Source organism: Dreissena polymorpha, chromosome 3 (assembly GCF_020536995.1).
Source record: "Dreissena polymorpha isolate Duluth1 chromosome 3, UMN_Dpol_1.0, whole genome shotgun sequence".
In the NCBI taxonomy this organism is placed as follows: domain Eukaryota; kingdom Metazoa; phylum Mollusca; class Bivalvia; order Myida; family Dreissenidae; genus Dreissena; species Dreissena polymorpha.
In genome coordinates, this window is record NC_068357.1 from 117,384,915 (window position 1) to 117,408,487 (window position 23,573).

The following is a 23,573-nucleotide window of genomic DNA, read 5'->3' on the forward strand; positions in this document are numbered from 1 at the left end:
CTGATCCACACATTAACCAGCTCGCCGTGAACTTTCAACATCCAGTATAATTAAAATGTAATGAACGTTTTATACGCCGGACAGTCTAGAGGTTTACTGCTTATTGAGTATAACAGACCAGAAGAAAAGTACCTAGCCTTACAATAATGTGTACAGCAATGGAACTTTTGAAATTGACATTGGGAGTATAGTTCTTGACATTCAAAATATAATGCAAAGTATACTACTGACATAATAATTATCCCAGTTTAATTGTATTGTTTCAAGCTCCTACCTTACACACTATTTTCTTAATTGTACGATAAAGTTCTGAGAACTATATGAAATACAAACATATTAAAAGTAATTTATATATATTATTTGTGATTTTAGAATTGTTGGCCTCGATTGTATACACTGACATAAATGTGAACGTTATGTTTCAGCCAGTGAACCTAGTAAATGAGTAAATGCTTTAAGGAAATACCGAGGTGAGAGTATCAATGTTCGTAACTTCATCTTGGACATGGCTGGCGGATTGATTTATTCAATCAAGTATGTATTCCTGTGATTAAAGTAGCAATCAATCCTTAATCATCCGTTGGCTGTATGCAAGACGTTATCGGTATAGGCAATACATATCGTGTCATTTGATAACCCATATATGATTGCTTGTCTCTCGTCTCTGCTTGACATTCCCAGTGTCAGATGATGGTTTAATGAAATGTCGAAGACAGATCTGTGGGTTTGTTAGAAGAGAACACAGATTTGCATGATATTGGCTATTTTATTAAAATAAGAAAATAACAATTGGTGTAGTATATCAGACTAGAGTAATAACATTTCAAATAAAATAATACCGGTATGCATAGCATATTGTGACAATAACTTGCAAAATGATGTCACGAGCGGACCTTTTTTAGTATCTGGCTACCTTTTAGTATGGCCGATTTTTTATATCTGAAAATAATCGGATGGCGCAACGTCAAGCGAACAAAATGGCATCGACATTTAGTCTCAGCCAACGGTGATGAAAACAATAAAGCCATTAATCAATAATCAAAAATACTGATAATAAACGTAGGACAGATTGGTGTTATTAAAATATCGATTGCAATTTGAACTGTTCTGTAGATAAGATTTACGCCAATTTTTGAGTTTTAACAGGAATCATCAAACAAATTATTAAACGACACGCTTTCATCAGTGATACGTTTGATCCTATTTCTATTACAATTAAATTACAGCAATATCCCACTCCATGTTCTGTTCTTCCATCTATTTATAGATTTACGTAAGAAATAATTCGAGTACGTAATAGTAAGTTTTCAAATAACCCACGGCCGGACGTTTAGATGCGTAGGGTTTAAATTACGAGTGCGAAGCGGGATAGGTTCTTCTGAAAGAATACATATAAAAGTTTGTTTTTTTTAAGAAAATTGTCAATTTTGATAAAATTACACAACATTAATGCGATTTTAATGCAAGTATTAATCGAATATACAGAGATGTGCAGAATTGATCAATAAAGTCATCATTGCAAGTCTAAAAGAAATACATTAGGTGTTTTTTATATCACTTTATTCGTCTACCACAATGATGTAAACACTTAGAGCGTATAGAAGAGCGCCATTCATGCAATCCATTTGTCTACTAATTACGCGACATACGTTTCTTGACTGAGTGATTTATTCCCTTAATCGGATATATATTTCCATCAATCAGCTTATAACGACCGTAAAGAACATATCTGCGTCATTTTGGCAAATTGTATCGGGCAGCTTAATAAATGTATAACATTTTTAGAAAATTCATTTGAATGCCTTACGCGGTGTGTAAATGTTAATTATTTTTTCATTAGAGTATATTTCATCCCATGAAATGATCTCACCGACGTTACGCAAAATGACTTTGATTATAATTCATATCTGTTTGTATTAATATTTTATTTTAATCAATTTGACCTGTTGTTTAAGAAGGGTGCTTAATTTCTTTTCGAGTTTATGGAGAGGGTGATTTTCCATAGTGTTATGATGCAAGGATGCCAATGAGAGACTTATTAACTGCAGCGAACTACAAGTTCAGTTTGCGCAAATGTTTGCTGCATTTAATCATAATCGCTGAATTAATCCTAAATTATCCAAGGCAGTTATTTTAAATAAAGAAATTAAGATGTATGTATGGTATTTAATATTCCATTATATTGCAAAATCGTGAAAAAAGACAACAATTTGTCCGACCTAATTTCGCTTCTATTTGCAATTGTAGTGGACAAAAAAGACATGCTTATTTCGAAACAACAGACACATAATCGATACTTTTTTGTATTGTAAACAATAAGTACCCTACACGCCATCAATAAGGCTATATGTATACAACACAATACAAAGGTTACTATATAGCATTGGGGCAGTGAATATTAAGAAATGTCCTGACAAATTAAAACACATGAATGATTGGTGAGGTGCCATCATTCTGTTTGATGATGTATACGCTTCCAGGTACAACGCTTTGTAATATGGTCAACAGATAACATCAAATATGTGTTAGCTTCTAATCAAACGCCAAAAAACAAATAGTTGCATTGTTTTAAATGACATTGTTTGCTTTATTGATACCTGCGAAAATTTGTCTCTATTGAATTATACTATTTCAAAGCGACAAGAGATAACTGAGAAAAAACAAAAGCACTTGACATATGCGTTCCGTTTTGATACATTACACATATAAAGTCAATTGTGTAATGCACTAAATACTATTAAGTGATGCATGTATTCAAACACTCGAATTGGCAAAGATCTTATTTCTTCTTTGATATTTGGATGTAAAAATATAATATATCTTATATCATATTTATATGATCGGAAATAGTATGCATCGTGTTTCATATATATGACGGCGTTTTAACAGATCTTGTTTAACCTTTAATGCACGTGAAACATGATCTGAAAAATCAACTTCTGCATATTGTGATTGGTACCCATGCTGAAAAACACTTCAGTATTTAATATAGACCTTTATTCATGAACGTTTCTTTTTATGGAGTTTAAACGGTTAAGTAATTAAGATTTTAATATACACAATTGATATTATTCTTGTGCTAATTAACACCTTAAAAACGTACTTAAGATGGATGCCAATAGAGTGCACATTTTACAGAAGGCTTATTTACTGTTTGATTTACATATAATCGCTTTTAAATATTCTCTCTGACAATTGTATTGCTGAATGTTACAAAACACATCTATTAGCTTTGGGTCGCTGCCAAGCAGTATACATCGCAATAAATTTAAATATATACTTTTAATGTCGAACTTATCTTCACGTTCTGTTTGAGGTTATGTTCACTGGAGCCTTATCTACAATTTAATGACCATCGTCAACTCCTTTATGTACACTTAAGCCGTGTTAAACATGTGGCGACTGTCTCGTATTCAAAATAGTTCCTGTTAAGCAAATACCGTGTTCGTTTTAATACCAAATGAAATATTTATTTATAAGAAAGTGAGATTTGTGTTAAACTATATTTTGTAGATATTTTGATTCCGCCTTATCAGTCATTTTAGAAAACAAATAAACTCTTGCAACTTGTTTGACAGTTTCAATTTCGATGTGATTTATGTTCTTCGCATATTATATAAGGAAACCAATATACCGAAAAAAAATGTTTTTGCAACCATAAGGAATTAATCAAGATTTAACAAGCGATCGATGTTTTTCGTAATCTATGCTTTAATTTCCCGAGCTTGTGGAGCCATCGCATATAATATTGGATTTATCTTCCACCAATGGTAAGGAGGCTGCCAGACGAGGGCAATTGAACTGCTACGAATTTGGTAGCCGCAGTATTTCTCTTGGAACATATTGAACAAGAACGCTAAAATGACGGTCACATATACGTGCTAGTATGAAAATATAACATTAACCTGAGCAATTCATTTTTTTAAGTAAAGGAAGGTTCTTTATTTATCAGCCTTTGTATATTGAAAAACGTTTTTCGGTTGTGTTCAATAATATGGCTCTGGATTTCAATATTACACTTGAAAATAGCTCTATGGTTCCATATGAATACCACAAGGACCAGCTGGACATTGATGCGGACGTGTGCATATTTCAGAACGACTACCATAGGGACCTAACGCAGAACAGTTTGGTTGTAATCCTCATGATCGTTCTTTACATGCTAATAACAGTGCTGGCGTTGCTAGGCAATCTACTGGTGATCTGGACAGTGTGGATCAACTCGCACATGCACACAGTGACCAACTACTACATCGTGAACCTTGCTGTCTCTGACCTGCTCGTTGCGGCCCTTGTGATTCCTCTCAAGCTGCTTGAGTACACCGCCCCCTGCCGGTGGCACATATTCCGCAGTGACGGACTCTGCTCCGTCGTCTACTATCTGCTTCCGGTGTTCGTGTTTGCCAGCGTCCTTACACTCGCCGCCATCTCCATAGAGAGGTACCATATTTTATGTTATTGATGTTTAACGACAAATAATAACACATGGTAAAATACATTTCTATTAAATCCTGTATTAGAAAAATAAAATATGTGAATGTAGGTTATACACTGTATTTAAATACATATTTTCCATCGTTCACAATACTTGACACATGATCAGTATTTCTGAAATTATAATGCCTAAATCTTATTGAATTGTTATAGCCCCAAACACGACCAGTGCATTTACTTAAATTCGGTATTTAAAAGCAAGCAATATACCGCATGTATACAATATGTATTTTTAAAACTAAGGAATCAACTTACGTAGACATTTTAGGAACATCACATACCATAATAGAAACTTTACAATAGTAATCATAAATATAAGTGCTATATAACTAGTTTTGCATGGCCTCATTAATAAATAATATTCAGATTTGAAAATAACATGCATACATGAAATTTACTCATTTACACCATGCATGCATTCACAGACTAAATAAATATGTCTTGTCTACAGTGCTTCATACATTTGTTCAGTGATGTAAGATCATTCTTATGGACAAATCCGCTAGTCTTTACATGTATACTAGAAGCAATTTTCTCTAAGAAAAGTATAGAACATACGGCATTGAATTAACCCGTGGTTTAATAATGTAGTATAGTCACAAAACGGTTGTTTCAAAGCCTTAATGGGTGAAGGGTACACCAGTTTCACGGATCGCAAATTATCCAATAAAATCAATTTTACATATTAACATTAAATGTTACGAATACAGTATTTATAAAAGTATATCACTCGATGACCAAGTGTGTCTATTAATTTAATGCTATACAGACAATGTAAGTTAAGTCTTAATAACTGCATATATTTACATGTGTATGTCTGATCAATGAGGAAACTACATAAACGATGTTACATGTGTCGGTCTTAACACTTTCCTGCTTAACGACTAAGTAAAAATGGCTGTATGCAAACATCATAAAACTAGAACATCCTTCAAGTAACTCGCAGTCGGTTCAGGTGGTATGCGGTTTCTTGCTTATCAGTATCTAAGGGTTGAAACTGACGGCTTTAAAACTTGAATCTAGTAAGAAAGGGCTTTAATTAAATTTAACTTTCTAAGGGACTACACATATGTACAATTACGTATTTAAGTGGTAAAATATAAAATATACGCTGTTACCGTAGCTCTCAGCCAGAGTCGACTAGGGGAAAAGCGTGTATAAACCACAGTACTAACCAGACAGACGAATTTATTACGATAAATTGTCATCATATTGCATTCCTATGGAAGGGAATATCCGCCAGTCCATGCATAATGTTAAATGACATTCTCATTTTAACTACTAGCATATGCTTTTTTATACATGTAAGTTGCATTTTGCTTAGTTACATTTGCGATGCAAACACTTCATCTCATTGACACATGTTGATAAGTTTATAATAACCTCATATATATCTTTACTTCGTGTGTGTTATTGACAACTGCAGTTAAACTTTTGGAATGTGTATTAATGCTTATTCTAACGGCGTTCTTTGTTTAACTGTGTGCATTTGGCTATGTTGCTACTGAATTTAACAAGCTGTTAATATCTTTGTGGATCTATATTACTTCTTACGTCGATTGTTAGTGCGTCTCTGATTTAAATAAGTCTTCGGTTTTGCATACACCACCATTATAAATAGTTCACAATTCGAAAATGGGAACCAGTAGTAAAAAACCTAATTCCAGCACAAATTGCAGCGTAAATTACTATTGCCGGGAGATCACTCTAAACATCAAAATCAAAATCTCCGGTATCAACCGTGATACATCGACTATCTCTGGAATCCTCCGTAAAAAAGCGGGGATAGGGTAAAACACTTACCCGTCTACATAATGCCTATTGTTTTGCTTGGAGGTCATAATATACTAAATAGTTTCCCTTTATAATAACAACTTTAAGCGAAAACATGCAGCATTTTGCACATAGAGACCCCCATAACCATACATTTTCTTAAATGCCATTCTAAGCGGAATCGATTTATGCAATAAAAAAGATATGCCATGTTCAAACGAAGACATTGACCGTATTGTCATAAGAGATATTCGGTATCAATTGGAAGTGAATCGGTTTAGAAATGAAGAAGTTAATCTCAACTATGCATGGCTTCCATTACCAACGCTGGGGTGCCCCCTGGGTCAAACATGCGGCGTGGGGATACGCATCGGCCTCTGGCGCGCCATTTCTAGTTGTTGTTGAATTCAATATGAATTGCTGTGAATAGAATAGTGAGAACTGTCTGTGCTTCTTTAGTATGGTATTGTTTATCATAAATACCAGTTTAATTTATCATCTAGTGTGAATAGCTTTTACATGAAATGCTAATTGTGTTGTTGTTGTTGTTTTTGAAAGATATTTGCATCTTGTTGTAAATAATGAATAAAAAAATTTTATTTGAACAATTATCAGATTTTCAATAAATAGCAAACCACTATTTTGTCATTGGATATAATTCTTAATTTAACGGGCATTGCTTTAACATTTGAGTCTGGCTCTGAGAAAATTGGACTCCAATGCATGTGCTCAAACTGTTGTCTCAGATTAGCCTGTACCGTCAGCACAGGCTTATCAGGGACAACACTTTCCGGCAGAGACTTCTTTTTATCAAAAAATTCCATTTAGCGAAATTTTCACTGATTTGCCCTGATTAACACTTGACACACATGCATTAAGACCCATTTTCCCAGACCGAGGCTCAATTATGTTGTTGTTGTGTGTCTTGTAATGACTGTGGATAAAGCCATCCATCATGAAATAGCGTTTCAAAATAATATAAATACTGAATAACCTTTTTTTTAACAATTTTATTAGAAAATATATGTATTACATGGCATACTGGTTAAATAAATATTAGGATGAAACACACATTACATCAACATCATCTGAAAACAAAATGATCCCACCGGTCCTGTTGCTAGTGTATCCCACACATACTGCTTATGACTAGAAATATGTAACTTCACCATGATCATACAATTGTTTTCAAAACAATCTATAAACTGGTGCAATATAAGTTAAAACCCTACATATATATACATGTGAGATTGCACTACTGTCTGGTTATATGTACATGCCTGGATGCACAATAAATAAACTGATTGTTACCTGTCAGTTTGTTTGCCAAACTTTAACGTCTTTCATGTAGAAGAAGTAATATATGGAAAACATTTTGGTAGCAAATTACATTGTTGCTAGTGTTCACCTTTTACTTATAAAGGACATAGAATAAGTGCGAAAAAGCACATAACCTCATTAAGGTAGCGCACCTCTAATGATTTCCCTCGATTTATTTTACGATCATTGCCGATCTTCAATGATCGGTTATTTCTGAGAGATGCATTTTTTTTTTCAAAGTTCGAATTTTGTTATATGTTTACGTAATTCCTTTAGAATACATTATATTCACAATAAATATTGACTTTGATCCAAATATCATCTGAAAAAATACGATTTCGCGATTTCTTCAAAGATTGGCGAGCCTTTTTACCTGTTAACTTATGGATATCTAATTTAAGCTTGCACAAATGTGAAGATGTCGTGGCCTAGTGGTTAAGGCGATGGACTACAAATCTTTTGGGATCTTCCCGCGCATGTTCGAATCCTGCCGACATCGCATACTTTTTGCGACACGTTTTATTTCTTTTCTAACGTAATTTGATTTAATGTAGCATATATGCTTTGTTTTTTGTTTAATATGTTGAAATTTTAATGCACATCCTTCAATTTTTAAAATTAACACAACGTTATGGCTAAAGTGGGTGATTTACTGCTGAAAATACGAATGATGCATGTTGCATTTTTATTTTAATTTAAAAAAGTAAACTGTAAATCTGTCTATTTATTGGTATTTTTGCTGTATATAGTGCTTCTATAAAAACTATGTTTAAAATATAACTTAAATAATACTATTTTGAATTTTATGACACTTTGTTTTTAACCGACCCAATTTTTACTTGGCTGAAATCACTTACATTTCATGGCGCTCTTCCATAGATAAAAATTTGTAAAAAATAAATGTCTGTAAAAGAATACTTATTTTATCTTGTTTAAAATTTATTTAAACACCTTTACTGCATTTATACACACCAACAGCATGCCCATATTTGGAAATTTGAATGAATATGTACCCCAGGGGTGAAAATAAACCGTACAAAAGCTGAGCGTGGGGGTGGTTTTGAAAAAAACGGTATATTTTTTTTTAAAGCATGGAAAGCCTACCTACAAATTTGCATGTAGTTCAGTGAATTGATGCTGATTAAGAAAATAATTAATTAAATTATATTTGGATATGTGCCCATACGAGGTGCGCTACCTTAAATGCTAGAATTCAGGGTCCTGTCTTAACAAAGATCTTATGACACTTTTTGGTTATGACTGAATATTCAGCTTACAATAAATAGGCATTTAGAATCTGTATGATCCTAAATAAAGGGAAATATTGAAAGGAAATAAATACAATTGACCCTTGCTCTGGGAAAATGGGGTTAAATGCATGTTCCTAAAGTGTCGTCGCAGATTAACTTATACGGTCCGAACAGGCTAATCAGGGAAGACACTTTCTGGTTTTATGAGATTTTTCGTTTAAAAAAAGTATTTTGAAAAAAAATCCCAGTCTAGGCCGAAAGAGTTGTCCCAGATAATCATGTGTGGACAACATAAGCTAATCTGGGACGACACTTCACACACATGCATAAAGCCTTATTTTTTCTAAATCTTAATATAATACCACTTCAGATATTGGATACAGAGCAGCCAAATTCTTAGCAACAAAACATAAAGCACACTCTATTATCATTATCAGAACATTTAGACTGGTCTCTGAAGGTTTATCTTGAGCTGCTTGTAGCTCCACTTAATCTGATTCAACTCTGTGCTGGTGTCTCTCCCGGGTCTCATCAAGCTCCTTCAACAGGTGGTCATTAGTTGTAACCAGGGACCTGCATTTACAGTAGGGAAGTGAATGCAAAACATTTGTCTTGTTAAGGTTGAAATCATTTGATATTTAGCTTGACTCATGCAAGAGCTTAGGTCTTATTAAGAAACATTTAGTGTATGCAATTCTATAACTGATAACTTATTATAGAAATTGGCCTTGGATTTAAGGGCAAAAAATCATTTTTATTATATAGCTGATACCATCAGATTTACATGTATAACCTTTGCAGTTTGAATCTGACTCAACTCGATACACATGTTTATTTGTAAACAGTGCTTATAAGTGCCGTGTTGTGAAATCTGATTTTCTATATTGAAGCAATGGACGGGTACACTTGGGAATTTTTTTTATATTAAAAATTGTTTTAAATATCCTAAACTATGGAACTCACACCATAAACCTACTAAGAGTTAACTGCTAAAAGCATTTTTCCTAATCATTAATTATGTAGGGGGGTTCCAAAAAAAAAAAAGTACAGGAAGGTCTTTTAAACAATAATTAGGAAGTATTTAATAATAAATGGCTTCTTTAAGTTTACACAGTAAAATAAGATATATAGGAATAAATATTATGAAACAATAGACATCTTTATATTAAAAAAGAATTAGTGTGGTATAAACTGTAGTTCCAAAATATCTAGCACAGGCCAGGGCCTCTTTTGTGATGCCTAACTTATAACACCTGTGTATAAACGTCCAGTGCTGGCACTGCAACAGTACATGCATTTGCTTGTCCATGCCTCCTTCTTTTACTGTCGGGTGCAAAAAGTGCCTTTGCAGCACTAGTGCTACTGACAGAGGTTACTGATGCAGGTGCTGGTATTGTGCACTCCTGTCACTTGTGTTGACATTCAACAATTCTGCTGCCTGTCTTAAAAGAGCAGCTGCTCTTTGCTGTTAGCTCATATCTGAAAATGTATTCATGTGCGTTATTTTTTATATATAAAAACAAGTCACCATTATGTAGAATAATGATAGATTCAATAGATTATAACTGTTACGTAGTCAGATATTACACTTGCTGATCTAAGTTTCTACACTTTTTTCACAGAAATATGATTTTATCTGCTTTGATCATCTAAGTACCATCTTTATGGGAAATTTTCACTATTATCCTACCTTTACTAACATCTTTATGTGTTTGTTTGTATGGTGTTTATGCCCGTGTATTTAACTAACATTAAGGCAAAGATTCATTTAATTATGCATCCTGGGTTTCACCAGTACTAAGCTAGGGCTCTGCAGTCTCGCCAGAGGAAACTCCTATGAAAAAAAATCAGCACCGCATGTGAGAATCGAACCCAGGACCCCTGAGTTACAAACTGTAAACAACTGACTGAGTCACTGAGCTACACATTTTAGATGCAAAGAAAAACAAGATCGATCTGCCATTAAGTGTATAAAAGAAAACTCTTCATTAAATGTGTCTGTTTGAAGACACCTGTTAGGTAACTGTTCAACCCGTACTGTGGTCAATTCAAACCCATTTTGGTCAACTTATACCCGTTTTTTGATCAACTGGTACCTATCCAAAGTCATCGCTTACCCAATATACAGAAATAGGTGTAAGATGGTCAACATATATTGATAATAGTATAAAACGGTATGAGAAATATAATTATTTGAAATGAAAAAGAGAAACCATTTAATTCAAAAATACATAATTATTTTTGTTCGTTAATGAGGTAACTATGCATACTTATTTTCTCACGTTGCTTTCCATTTTAATTAGCTCTATATATGAATTTCCATGCCGTATTGGGGATAAACTAGTAAAACAATTAAAATGAATAATTTGAAAAAGATACATTTTTACCAACCTAGGTATCAACCGATTTGATTTGATAAAGACAGTGTTACGAAGATATGCGATGCAAATAGTATGAAATAAATAGTTAAATTCAAACAAGCCAAGAGTTAGACGTTTTGATCATCGTAGCCCACCTTCGTTACAATGATACTATATGGGACGTTTGACGAGTAATTGAAAACAATATTACGTCCATTAACTTCAAATAGACCTTAATCACAACCAAATGACAACTCAACTTTCGTAATGGGGATTACTTGTAATCGTATGCAATTTACCTAATAAAACTGTACAATAAACAAGTAAACTTTACCTGAATAAGAACAGTGGAAAATACGTTCGAAACGACGCGGTAGAGTAATTCATCTGGTAGATATATAATACAACACCGTTATAAATATTAACCTTTTACGAAAACTACCGAAAACTACTGAAAACTCTGGTTCTCCGTCGTGTATGAATTCAGTATTACTAATGCATTCGTCTTAATGCATTCGGCATTCGGCTTACTTCATGTGAGCTGCTGCTTTGTGCGTATTCATTTCGTTTAGTAGAACTTACAATCAGTATGCCATTTTCTAGCATTACTAAGTACTGAAATGATAATAGAACTTTCAGCAACAAGAAGATAGCCACATGAACATTTTTACAGAAATAATGCATTCATTTACTCGCAAGAATACATGATTTACTTACATCGAGTAAACATTAAAAAGAAGTATGCAAGCAATATTTCACAAACCGATAGAAACAAACATAAATACGCAAGGAAAGCGCAGTTATTTTGTATCAAATAAAATAAAGCAAAATGCAATTGTCATTAAGCAGTATGCAATTGTCATTTAGCAATATGTAATTGCCATTTGGCAACATGAATGGACTGGCGGATATTCCCTTCCATAAATTCCTGTGTAATGTCCTGTTTCATTAAACGCTGTTAACTTGTCACACTTTTTTGTGACTCTCGTAATATAATTGATAGCTTCTGGGCATTTATTATCAACACGTTTAGTGGGCGCCTTGTTGAATTATAAGAAAATCGATTAAACGACGTTCTGCATTTGCTAAGAAAAACAATACACTAGGACATTAAATTGTTAAATATACGGTAGTATATAAATAACGAAACGCAGTTTGTTTTCGATTTACAAAGGAGGAAATCAAATGTTATTCTCCAATAACTATGGGCGGAGACTGCTGTTTTGGAAAGTTTAGAACAATTCTTTAAAATTGTAAAGTACAGCAAACGTTATCGAAACCTCTCAATCAAACAAAGCGTTTAAAACTTACTTGTCGCATAGAAAATATTGGAACAAAACATCGACATATATTTTACAATGAAAGTTATAATTACATTTACATAAAACATCCCTAATATTAAATTGTGTATACGTTGTTTTTGTTATCATGTAACATGCATTACAGAATCAATGAACATTATTTATGTTTTATCTCTGAGTGCTATCACTTAACCTTATTTCATTCGCCAAAGTTTTATAAATGTAACGCATTGTTAGTTTTTATTATTGTTCGAAGTAAGTTATATCGACGGGTAAATAAACAATTTAGAAAGATGTGAGGATTCTAGAGGAATCGTGTGAGAATCGATATAGTATAGTGTAGCCTTGTGTGTGGTATTGACTTAATATTTACATGCATTTTACCAATCTCTTGCACGACGGTTACATTACATTCACCTCTGTGTTGGGCTCAGAACGGACTACTGATATGAAAGCGTCTCATTCATGTCATGATCATTCCAAGCGTTCATCATTGAGGTTACAGTATACTAAACAATCTCTTGCACGACGGTTACATTACATTCTCTGCTAAAAAGAAAACCATCTCATACCATGATATCTTATATTAGTCTTAATTAATTATTATAAAATTGATATGTTTTTTTTATGTTAAGAAACCAACATACAAAAATACGTTGAAGCAATGCCTAACGTCACTCAATAAAAAATATGTACAATTGTTTACATTTGTGAAGAGCGTGGAATGATTCCATCTGTGTAAATGGGCAATAAAAAAGTTCCAAAGAGTTGCATTAAAACTCACAAGTTTTTGCACGATTTATCGTAAACTTAAAAGTCATATTTCTTAATTTAATGCATGCGATCTTAAATATCCACTCAAATATACATTGAATGCGTTTGTTCGGTTTTACCTATTTGGTAGACAAAATGGCAGGCTGAGCCTTACGCAGAGTAGTATGTGAGAGCAAGGAACGACAACTCTGCGTGGAGATTGGCATTTTACATGTTTTATGCATGGTTTTCTACACCAAACGATGATAGTACAATTGTTTGTCTTTACTGTTTATGAGTTAATTGCAATAATATTACATGACTGTGCAATGCAGACGTTCAGAAAAATTTGGATCAACATCATAAAAGTTGAATATACCATAAATGCATAGCTTTTACCATACATGATGCATTATTAATGGTGTTTTTTCAGGTATTATGCAATAGTTCACCCGCTCTCTGCAATGACGGTCAACAGCAAATCGAGGACAAAGAAAATTATCGCTGTTACATGGATACTACCGTTCATCGTGGCCGGACCTTACGTTTTCAGCAAAAGTTACGCATTTGCTATTCACAGTGAACTCGGTTCTATATCACGAGAAATCTGTAATGACCGCTTTAATGATATCGATATAGCAATACATGGCGACATCGCCCGGGTCGGCGAGTTTCGTAAAGGCTATTTCCTGGCGTTGTTCTGTGTAATTTACGTTATTCCAAGCGCGATTATCCTGATTACGTGCATCAAGATTGCCGTCAGTCTCCTTAAGCCGATACTTCCAGAAAGCGCTGCTATTGCTCGAACAGAATCTTGCAGACGACAAGAAGAAAATAAACGGAAGGCAAGTACTTTTAATTATATATGTGCTGCTTTACTTTAAAAAAAATCGGAAATTATGTATTGCATGTAACTTTTGTTTAATTGATACATTTAATCACAGACATATTTTGAATTTGCTTATTGTACTATTCATAAACCTGCTTTTAAATATGTGTTTATCTTATCTGAACAAGTATCCTTATCTAAGATATACAACTCAAAGCTGATACCAGCATATACCATGGGGTATAATATGGATTTATTCTTATTAAAAAACAGTATAAATGCATATTAAATCAGATTATTTAATTATTATTATTATTATTATTATTCTATTTAGTATACAATATTTAGTTTAAATATAAGAGTATTCGTTAGTTCAAATATCTAGGCAATGTATGATTTTTCTGCGATTCTTCATTGATAATAGTGTTGATTAAAACAAGATTACTTGCGTGTGTGGAAACGGGCTACGTTCACATATACATCTGAAATATACATCTGAATACTAGTGAGGTTAATATGCTTGAGAACTAGCGTTACGCGGATAAAGGCAAGATATGGGAAAATAAGCTGATATTTTTAAAGGTTATCCATATATTTCAAAATTTGCATTGTCAGCTCTAGACAAACAATCCGATATTTAATATTCCTTTCATATAATCCATGTTATTACAAATACTGTCACATGTTATATACCGTCCACAGGTTGCAAAGATGGTGGTGGTGATTGCCCTGACCTTCATAGCGTCCTGGACTCCTTTCTACCTTGTAAACATTATCAGTCAACTGCAGCAAGACAGTTTCCTAAGAAAATCAAACTTCATCTTTACAATGCTAATAACACATTTCTGTGGCTTTATAAATAGTTGTTTGAACCCGATTATTTATACAGCCATGAGCCAAAAGTTCAGGAGAAGCTTCATTGAAATAATCAAAAGAATATGGTACTGTTTTACTTGTAATGCATCGGGAAGAAGCAGACTACGTTACGGTGTTTCACATCGATTTACGTCAACGCTGCATCATACATTAACTGAAACAGACGCCCACCATATTGCACTACAAGAGCTTGAGAAATGCAACGGTTCCCTTCGTCGCCCAAAGGCGGATTCGAAGAGCAGCAGTAGTGGAACGGATCCGGAATTGCGACAGCTAAAGACAGACGAGAATACACTTGTTAAGAAGTATATTTGTAAAGCCAATCGAACTGATTCGCAATGTGGCGATTACATTGATCATTCAATCAATGACCAACATGAGTTCAAACCGCAACGTAAAGGTATTTTAAAAATTAAGGCTGATCTAGCACAAGCGACTTCACTTGTATGAAAGTATTATCAATTTGTTGCGAAACCATAATATCTTGAATGGTTAGAAAAGAAAGACAATTACAACAGTTTTGATCGCATACCGCCATTTATCTTTTATTGCTACAATAACGGGTATGTGATTCATATAATGATAATTTGTTTAAATCATTATCCAGTTATACAGATAAGTTTACACTTAATCGATATCCCATAATCACATTATGAAACCACACACTTTTAATCATTTTGCTTCTGTTGCTGTATTCTTTTAGAATTTTCAAAGTATATTTTTAGTTAAACAGTGTAATATCTCTTATTTCGTAAATTTGAAAAATATTGATTCAAATTTAAAGAAAGTCCCATTCGCTTAACAACAAGCTCGCTATGCACATAGGGTTTAATCAGTTTGATAAGACAAAAGCAGTACTAGATAATAGTTCGTGCCACAAAAACTCAGTTACGACGTATTTCCTGATTAAATGCACCAAATGATGAAGACATACACCGGATACTGGAAATAACCTAACAATTTATCGTTGCGATCGCTAATGGTTTCCAAGCCAGGACAGAAATTGAGCTCTTTAGAAATAGGCACATTTTTCAAATCATCTAGTGAAATGTTATTTAATGTTCTTGGCAAAAAGGATATTAACTATAATGTGAAATTTACCGGGACAATATTATGTTGATAGAAAATGGTTAATAATATATTAATACCGGAAAATTTGACATTGTATTATATAACACCACGTGTAAGTTACTATTGTATTGTTCGATCATAGTATGTAGAAATATGTTGTACACCCAATTATAATGACACAAATAAAACGTAACGGTTTATAAGGAGACATGATTTGAACAGCATTTCTTCTTTGTGTTGTCAATGCATTTTGATAATGGTTGTCTCATGGAACATAAATTGTCTTACTATTCGATCATAAAAGAAACGTAGTTAGGTCATTTAAAGATGGGTGTTTTATATTGACAAACTATATAATGATCAGCCAACTGGCGTCTCGTTATTGTCAAACATAATGTCGCTTGCCACTGAACATGACTTATGTATTGGTCATATTAAAAAAGAATACTCTCCTGTGGGACTATGATATACTATTGTTCGATTGGTCATTGTTGACTCGCGGACTACGTAAAAGTATCCCGGATAGGTTCAAATATGCTACAAAGTAACCTCGGTACGGAAAATATACTAAAAAGTATGCCGAGGTATACCTTGGTGCTTATAAGCGAATTCTTCGTAGCCTGAGTAGATTGTTGTATACTTAAGAGATCCGTTGGTACTTTTTAGCATTATGAGAGCCCATAACGACAACGCAAGGCAACGCTACTTTTTATAAGGACCGATGCCTTGCTATTACGGTCATTAGTATGAACTTTGGCTCGAAATCTGGGCTATTTTTGAAATCAAAGTAGTCATTTTCTTTTTGCGTAAAAACGCGTTTAAAATCACCGCTTGGAAAGCATTTTCTTTGACACCAATTGTTGAGCTCTAATCCAGAACATATTACCACTTGACTAAAGATTAATATAACATGTTAAGTTTAAAATAATATCGAATACATACTGATAACAAATATAAAATAAATAGCAATCGCTAATCGGAATTGTATTGTGAATGTCTGAGACGATAGCATGTTTTTCGCTAGGTCGCTCAGTGCGTTACGTATATTTGCAATGAATGAAACAAAAACGTGTCCTTGTGTACAATCCATTAAACAGTTCTGATACAGCAGCGTGCATATCATGGTAGAAATAGTCCACAGGGCCGGATTAACCACTAGGCTAACAAGGCTGCAGCCTTGGGCCCCCGAATTTTAAGGGGCCCCCAACTACAGGCCAGTTTCCCAATGTATGATCTTTCTTTATTACGCCATTTAACCACTCTATCGGGATTGCAGTAAAACAAATGTTTGTGATTTTAACAGTTTCCCGATGTAAATCGAATTGTAGCCGTTTAGTTTGCTTTGATTTACTATGCTTTCAATTTTCTTTCCGTGTTTTATATTCATTCGGAACTATTAGTTTCTTTGTTTATTATACGACTTGCCCGTATGGTCATGCCACCATCTGGACACGTTTGAAGACATTGAAGAGAAGGCCGAAGCGTTTGTTGCAATCAACGAATATAAGGTTGCGAATAAGCGTAAGAAACGGTGGAAACTATTTTGTGACGAGAGTACGACACCATCTGCGAATACGGAGCTAAGTGCACGCGACCATTTTCTAATTCACACATTCTACAGCATAGTTGATTGTCTCACTGTTGAACTTCGCAATCGATTGAGCGCATATTCTGGTCTTCACAAATTGTTTGGTTTAATGACAGAGTTTGAGTCGCTCAACTTGGATGATTACGGAAATGTGCAACGCATCTGGTCGAATTTTATCCAGATGACATTGAGGCGTCTTCTGTTGACCAGTTCGTTCAGTGCAAAGCCATCCGAAGCGGACCAAGACAGAATCATCACCCACAAGAGTGAATTGCTGCTGTTAGGTGAGGGTCAATACAGACAACTTTTCAAAACATTGCCGTCGCTGAACGAATATACTTAAGAATTCCAGTTTATAACTGTCAAGGTAGGAGGTCATTTTCAACATTATCACGTTTGAAAAACTATCTTTGGAACACCATGAGTCAGGAAAGGTTGACAGCATTGGGGCTACTGACGTCAAACAGGTGACCGATGACTATGGCCAGTGTCGTAGAAAAAGCTAATAGGCTGGAACTGTTAAATTCAGTTAATACAATTGTAATATATTGTGTAACTAGTTTTGGCAAATTGCTATATATATATATATATATATATATATATATATATATATATATATATATATATATATATATATATATATATATATATATATATATATATATAATGTAACTGTCAACGGTGTACAAATGCAACTTTTCTCATCTTCCTAGTTGTAGTATCAAACGTATGATTTTTAATATACAGAAGGGGACCAGAGGGAAGGGGGCCCCCGTGTCATGTGCAGCCTTGGGCCCCAAAACAGCTTTATACGGCCCTGATAGTCCATTAGTTTATTTAACAAATAAATATGGGTATGTAAAAAAGAACAAGTTGTCCAGTCAATATGCACTAGATTTCTTTATAGTATTTTAAACACAAAATTAGGCATTAAGATACAGAAGGGCAAATCTACCTATGTGTAATATTAATAATTTAATTCAACATAATTACTTGGGCACTTATACACACTACCTTTGCTGCTTTAGGTATCTATTCATTTAAGATATTTAAATTCCAATACCGAATAGTCGCAATGTATCGTGTCAATGCCATGCAAATCGACTGTTTTAGTATAGCAACCCTAAGTTTATTTCCGCTTTCGATAATGTAGTAGGTTTGTTACCAGAAACAGGTTTCTAGTACAACGAGCGTATAGCACATTACGATCATGTTACATCGATTAATTACTGAAACAGCAATATGCTATCACGTCCATGGACAAGTTTTTATTGAAGAAGAATATGAATAATGTATTTAAAGTATACATACGTAATAGTAATTTACAAAAAAAAACTGATTATGATACAATTCAGATGTGTTTTTTTAAACCCGACAAATAAACAAAACATCGTCCAGGCACTCTAATTAAAATGCATTCTAATATTTAATTGAAACACTCTTATCAATAGAGCATCTCGTGCGTAAAGCAGTTTAAAAATGTAAGATGCATGTACTAAGAAATTCTTATATGTGTTGTTGTCGAATTCAGCATATCAAGTTGCTGTCTTATCATGTTTTAATATATTAAACGAGGCTCATCCAAAGTAAGGTCTAGGAATGCCGAGTCGTTTAATTATGACTGGCCAGCCTGCTGTGTTACAAAATGGACAGGACAATAACCTGTGTTTATGTTTATCATACATCCTTTCACCCATATGTTTAAGATATACCAACAAAGCATCGCTACGCTTCTGCACTTTTAACGGGGATGACGATGTTACAGGATGTGTTACGTGCATATTATGTGCATATGTTTATCTGGTACATAATTATCTACAAAGTAATTAAAATGAATCGAATTAAAAAGTTCATGTTTTTTAAATATTCAATAATAAAGCTAATATATACATTTTATTTACATCCGTATAGTATACATTAAGTATGAGTTAAATGTAAGTTGTGGCAGGTCTTTTCACAGGTTTAAACCACGAATCCTTTGCATATACGGCTCCAAATCGGTAACTTCAGCTATCATCATGTTTATATATCATTTCGCGATATGTTTTGTCTTTTTTGTAATAGCAAAAGGTCACTTGATTTAATTAAATTACTAGCGTGGGTTTAAAAGAATGTCTCACCTGATAATGTGTCTGTACTTTCATTTTGCCTTTTTATTACACTCAACGAACGTTTATTAAATAATAGCCCTTTTAGCTACTTCATGGATACTTAAACAGATCGTTAAAAACGTAATGACCGAACCGACAAAACGCAAAATGTACAGATGACGTCTAAGTAATTAACACGCATGCTAATCCACCAAATTGAAAAATAATTATTTGTAATGATGATTGATATTTGATATCAACAACCAAACAGCATGTATTTTTTAGTATGTGCGAATTATGATTAGACTTACAAGTGCAGGTATTGCATCAGCTTTCATTTGGAAACGCACGCTATAGAGAGAGTATAGAATTCACACCAAAAGTTAATGTGTTTGATATGAAAGGGGCGATAACAAATTGACCTGTACTACACATTACAACCAATCAATAACATTAGTACCGTTATTTGAAATGTATCTGTATAAATTGAAGTAACCTATTTGGACATTTTTATTGCGAATTATACGCAGCGCGTTTATAAAGCTAATAATTTGACAACGTTGCAATTACATATTTTGACAATTGGGCCCCACACAGGTTTTCTGTCTAGTGTACTAATCAACATCGCCAATAATTTTAATGTCTTGTTATTGTTAGAAGAAAAGAAGATTCTTATAAATAATAATTGCGAGCATTACAGGTAGGATTGACATTTATAGCTGTCTTTGTTTAATTCTTTATGATGATTGTGTATTAAATTGTGTGATGCGTCATTCAACTTAAACTCGAATTCAATTTTCAAAAAGAGTTGTCCCTAGTCCGCGGCTCGTCAGAAATTATATCCGCAATGTAATTATTCGTTTCTTAATCAGCGTTGCAAACAAGAATGATTGCATTTGAATACGAAATGAAATACACACACTTAAACAACATTTGAACTTAACTAATTATCTGATAATTGAATATAGTTTAGTGAAAACATTATTTTATTTTTCGTTTCATAACAACACACAACGTTGCTTGTCAAGTAGCTTTAACAATCACTGAGATGTATTCATTCATTGTTCTATCCGTCTATCCATCCATTTATCGATCCATCCATTCGTCCGTCTGTTTGGTCGTTCATTCGTTTATGTATGTATTTATTATTGTGTTTGTGTTATTTACTTATTTATTTATTTAGTTTTACTATATGTTTGTATTAATAACTTAAAACCATGTTCACTGCTGTAGTACTGTAAGAATCGCACAGTACGTATGGATGTACCTTATCTGACAGTCTCCCGTCTATATCATTTTATGGATAGGCAGAAAGAATGTCTTTAGCCTTCTTTATCATATCAAATGCAGAGATTAATAATTACCGTCCACATTTGATTCTTTCTCTGAGAGAATGTCTATTTTACTTTTTGCTTATAAGATCAACATACTACATAATGGCAATACCATTTTATGAGATGTTTGATACTCTTTACTTGCTTTAGAACGTGTTTACTATTGTTAAAAATATTTTTTACCCGCGAATTGTATTTGTTGAGAGAAACCAACACGTTGGGTCTACAAGTCCTTAAACACCGTTAAATTACGGGTATAAATACAGATATATATGTATAAGATCACCATTTACATCGTACAAACATGTCAAAGATTTGAATAGAAATAAAACTTCGTGTTCAATTTTAATACGCAAATAAATATCCAAGAATGGACATTACATAGTAGCACAGAGATATCGTACGAACGTTACAGCTTTATCTGGTGATCTAGTTCGACTTAATATTGCATTCGATAATATATGATAAGTATGAGCGAAATATAAGTTTCACTTGACAAATTGGTTTTATAAGCCATCATGGCATTACATAATCAATAATAATTGGTTTGAATACGATTTATCAATCTCCTCACAGAGTTGTCGTTCCTTGCTCTCAAATACAATCTCTGCCATCACAAGAAAAGTGTACCAGAATTGGTAGAATTTTTATTTTTTGTTTCAGTATTACATGATAAAATAGTATTTATTTTACATTTTGAAATTAGTGTATAAGTTCATGTTCATTATACAAAAATAAATTAGTTAAATTAAAAAAAATTAACAACAGCAAAATTATCATACCACGTGTTTCGATGATCATCACGTGATTGGTTTTGAAGGCATGGATTCGATCCTGCTATGCTGCTTCCAGTCAAATCTTTGCGCGGAAGTTGGCGATATATCTGGATTAGTGGTTATGGTCAGAGGTTAACGAAACGACAATCCATCGACGATTGATCAGTCTTGAAACGGTAAGATGTATTGACAATTTCAACGTAGATCGCATAAGTACATATTGTACTTATCCATGACAAGGCATGACAAGCTATCATACAAATGAAAATTCGCCTCTAATGTATACTTTATGTTTACACAAATTGCCACATATGCTTCAACTGTGTGGTCGAAATTGTTTAATTGTTTTTGTTAGTGAAACACATTATCTGAAAAGACAGTAAATTCTTGCAAACATGTTGACAAAACAAACAAATCACACAAATTATAAAGTTGTAAATAACTTGAATAGGTCCGATTCGTAAAAGCAACACAATCGTGATTTGTCTCGAGGCTTTACAATTTCATCAATGTCCATCGTGCTTAGAATTGACCGTTTCAAAACACACAACTAATGTTAGCATGTGTATGTGTATTGTAGTGTGAATGCATTTAACTGTATTGTGTAGGGGATGTGTCATCGTCAATAATGCTTCTCGCGATTCATCTTCTTGTATTTAGTTTTAAGGGGTAATACATTGTCATTAATTAAATATTGAGTTTAAACTAGCAACGCTCAAAACGTGTCAAACATATTTATAATATACAATATCCACTGTTAAACTTAAAGATACGTTAAGGTGCGGTGATTAGAAATGTGAAGAAACCGTCAATTTGATTTTTTTCAGTCTTGAAGCTTTCTCTGAAAATGATTACCGCCGGCGCGATCAATGACTCTGATGATACTATAAATATCAAGAAAGCAAAAACTAAAATTAGAGAGCTTTCAGCTGTTTTATTCAGAACTGTGATTAAACGTGTGATTCGCCAAAAAACCAGTTCGTGCATGTTTCGTTATATTGCTGATTTCAGTACATGAATATTGCATACATTAGACTCCCTTTTGTTGTATTTTTCCTAACATGTTCGACATGTTTGTTGTCAAGACATTAACATATTAAAGAGTTTGTTAATAAATGTTGATAGGTGCAACGCCTTCGTTACCTTTGTAAATGATATACGTTTAGATATAATAAATCAGGTTTATTTTATAGGGATAATACACGTTTTAGAAGGCATGATCATCTGCGGGTGTTCGAAAAATCCGTTCCTGCACGAGTGCGCAGCACGAAGGCAGGAACGTATTTTGAGAGCGCCCGCAGATGATCATGTCCGAGAAAATGTGTAGTTTCGCTATTATTGCATAAACAAATCACACATACCAAAATAATTTTGAATACCATTGAAAACAATATGTTTTGTTCATTCGACATCGACAAAATAATTCGATTACTTCAATACATTTCAAGGTTGTGTTTTACATATTCCTCACTCGGTCATCATCCGAAATGACTAGGCTTTACCTTCGGATAGGCAGTTTTCGATTTAAAATGTGTTTAAACAGTGGATTAATGCAATGTTGAAATGCAGCCGCGAAAAGTAAGAAATGAGGAATTATTTTGGAATTTACAGCAGGAACGTTGAAGGTACATAAACACTTACATTTACAGCATAGTCTTTTGAAAGTGTTGAGTAAATAACCTTAACTTCATTGACGTTGCCGATAAAAATAAAGCTGTTGTCAAGAAAGTGCAGATGGTATAACTTGAAAAGTGGATT

At 33.6% G+C, this 23,573-nt stretch overlaps 1 protein-coding gene and 1 non-coding gene across 2 annotated transcripts; both read left to right on the forward strand.

The window, feature by feature from the left end:
* Positions 1 to 3,994: 3,994 nt before the first annotated feature.
* Positions 3,995 to 18,436, forward strand: LOC127872534 (D(2) dopamine receptor-like). The gene is made up of 5 exons (XM_052415858.1): positions 3,995 to 4,440; positions 13,685 to 14,096; positions 14,783 to 15,021; positions 17,826 to 17,899; positions 18,363 to 18,436. Exons 1-5 carry the CDS (start codon positions 3,995 to 3,997, stop codon positions 18,434 to 18,436), a joined length of 1,245 nt encoding a protein of 414 aa, XP_052271818.1.
* Positions 8,005 to 8,086, forward strand: Trnac-aca (transfer RNA cysteine (anticodon ACA)). Its single transcript has one exon. It is a non-coding gene; the product is annotated as a tRNA-Cys (tRNA).
* Positions 18,437 to 23,573: the final 5,137 nt, after the last annotated feature.

Excerpts from the sequence above, each read along its gene's own strand:
- LOC127872534 (XM_052415858.1), top strand. The coding sequence starts at position 3,995 with ATGGCTCTGGATTTCAATATTACACTTGAAAATAGCTCTATGGTTCCA. Across the intron at positions 14,097-14,782 it reads AAGAAGAAAATAAACGGAAG|GTTGCAAAGATGGTGGTGGT; the intron begins GCAAGTACTTTT and ends TACCGTCCACAG. Across the intron at positions 17,900-18,362 it reads GAGTGAATTGCTGCTGTTAG|AAGGGGACCAGAGGGAAGGG; the intron begins GTGAGGGTCAAT and ends TTTAATATACAG.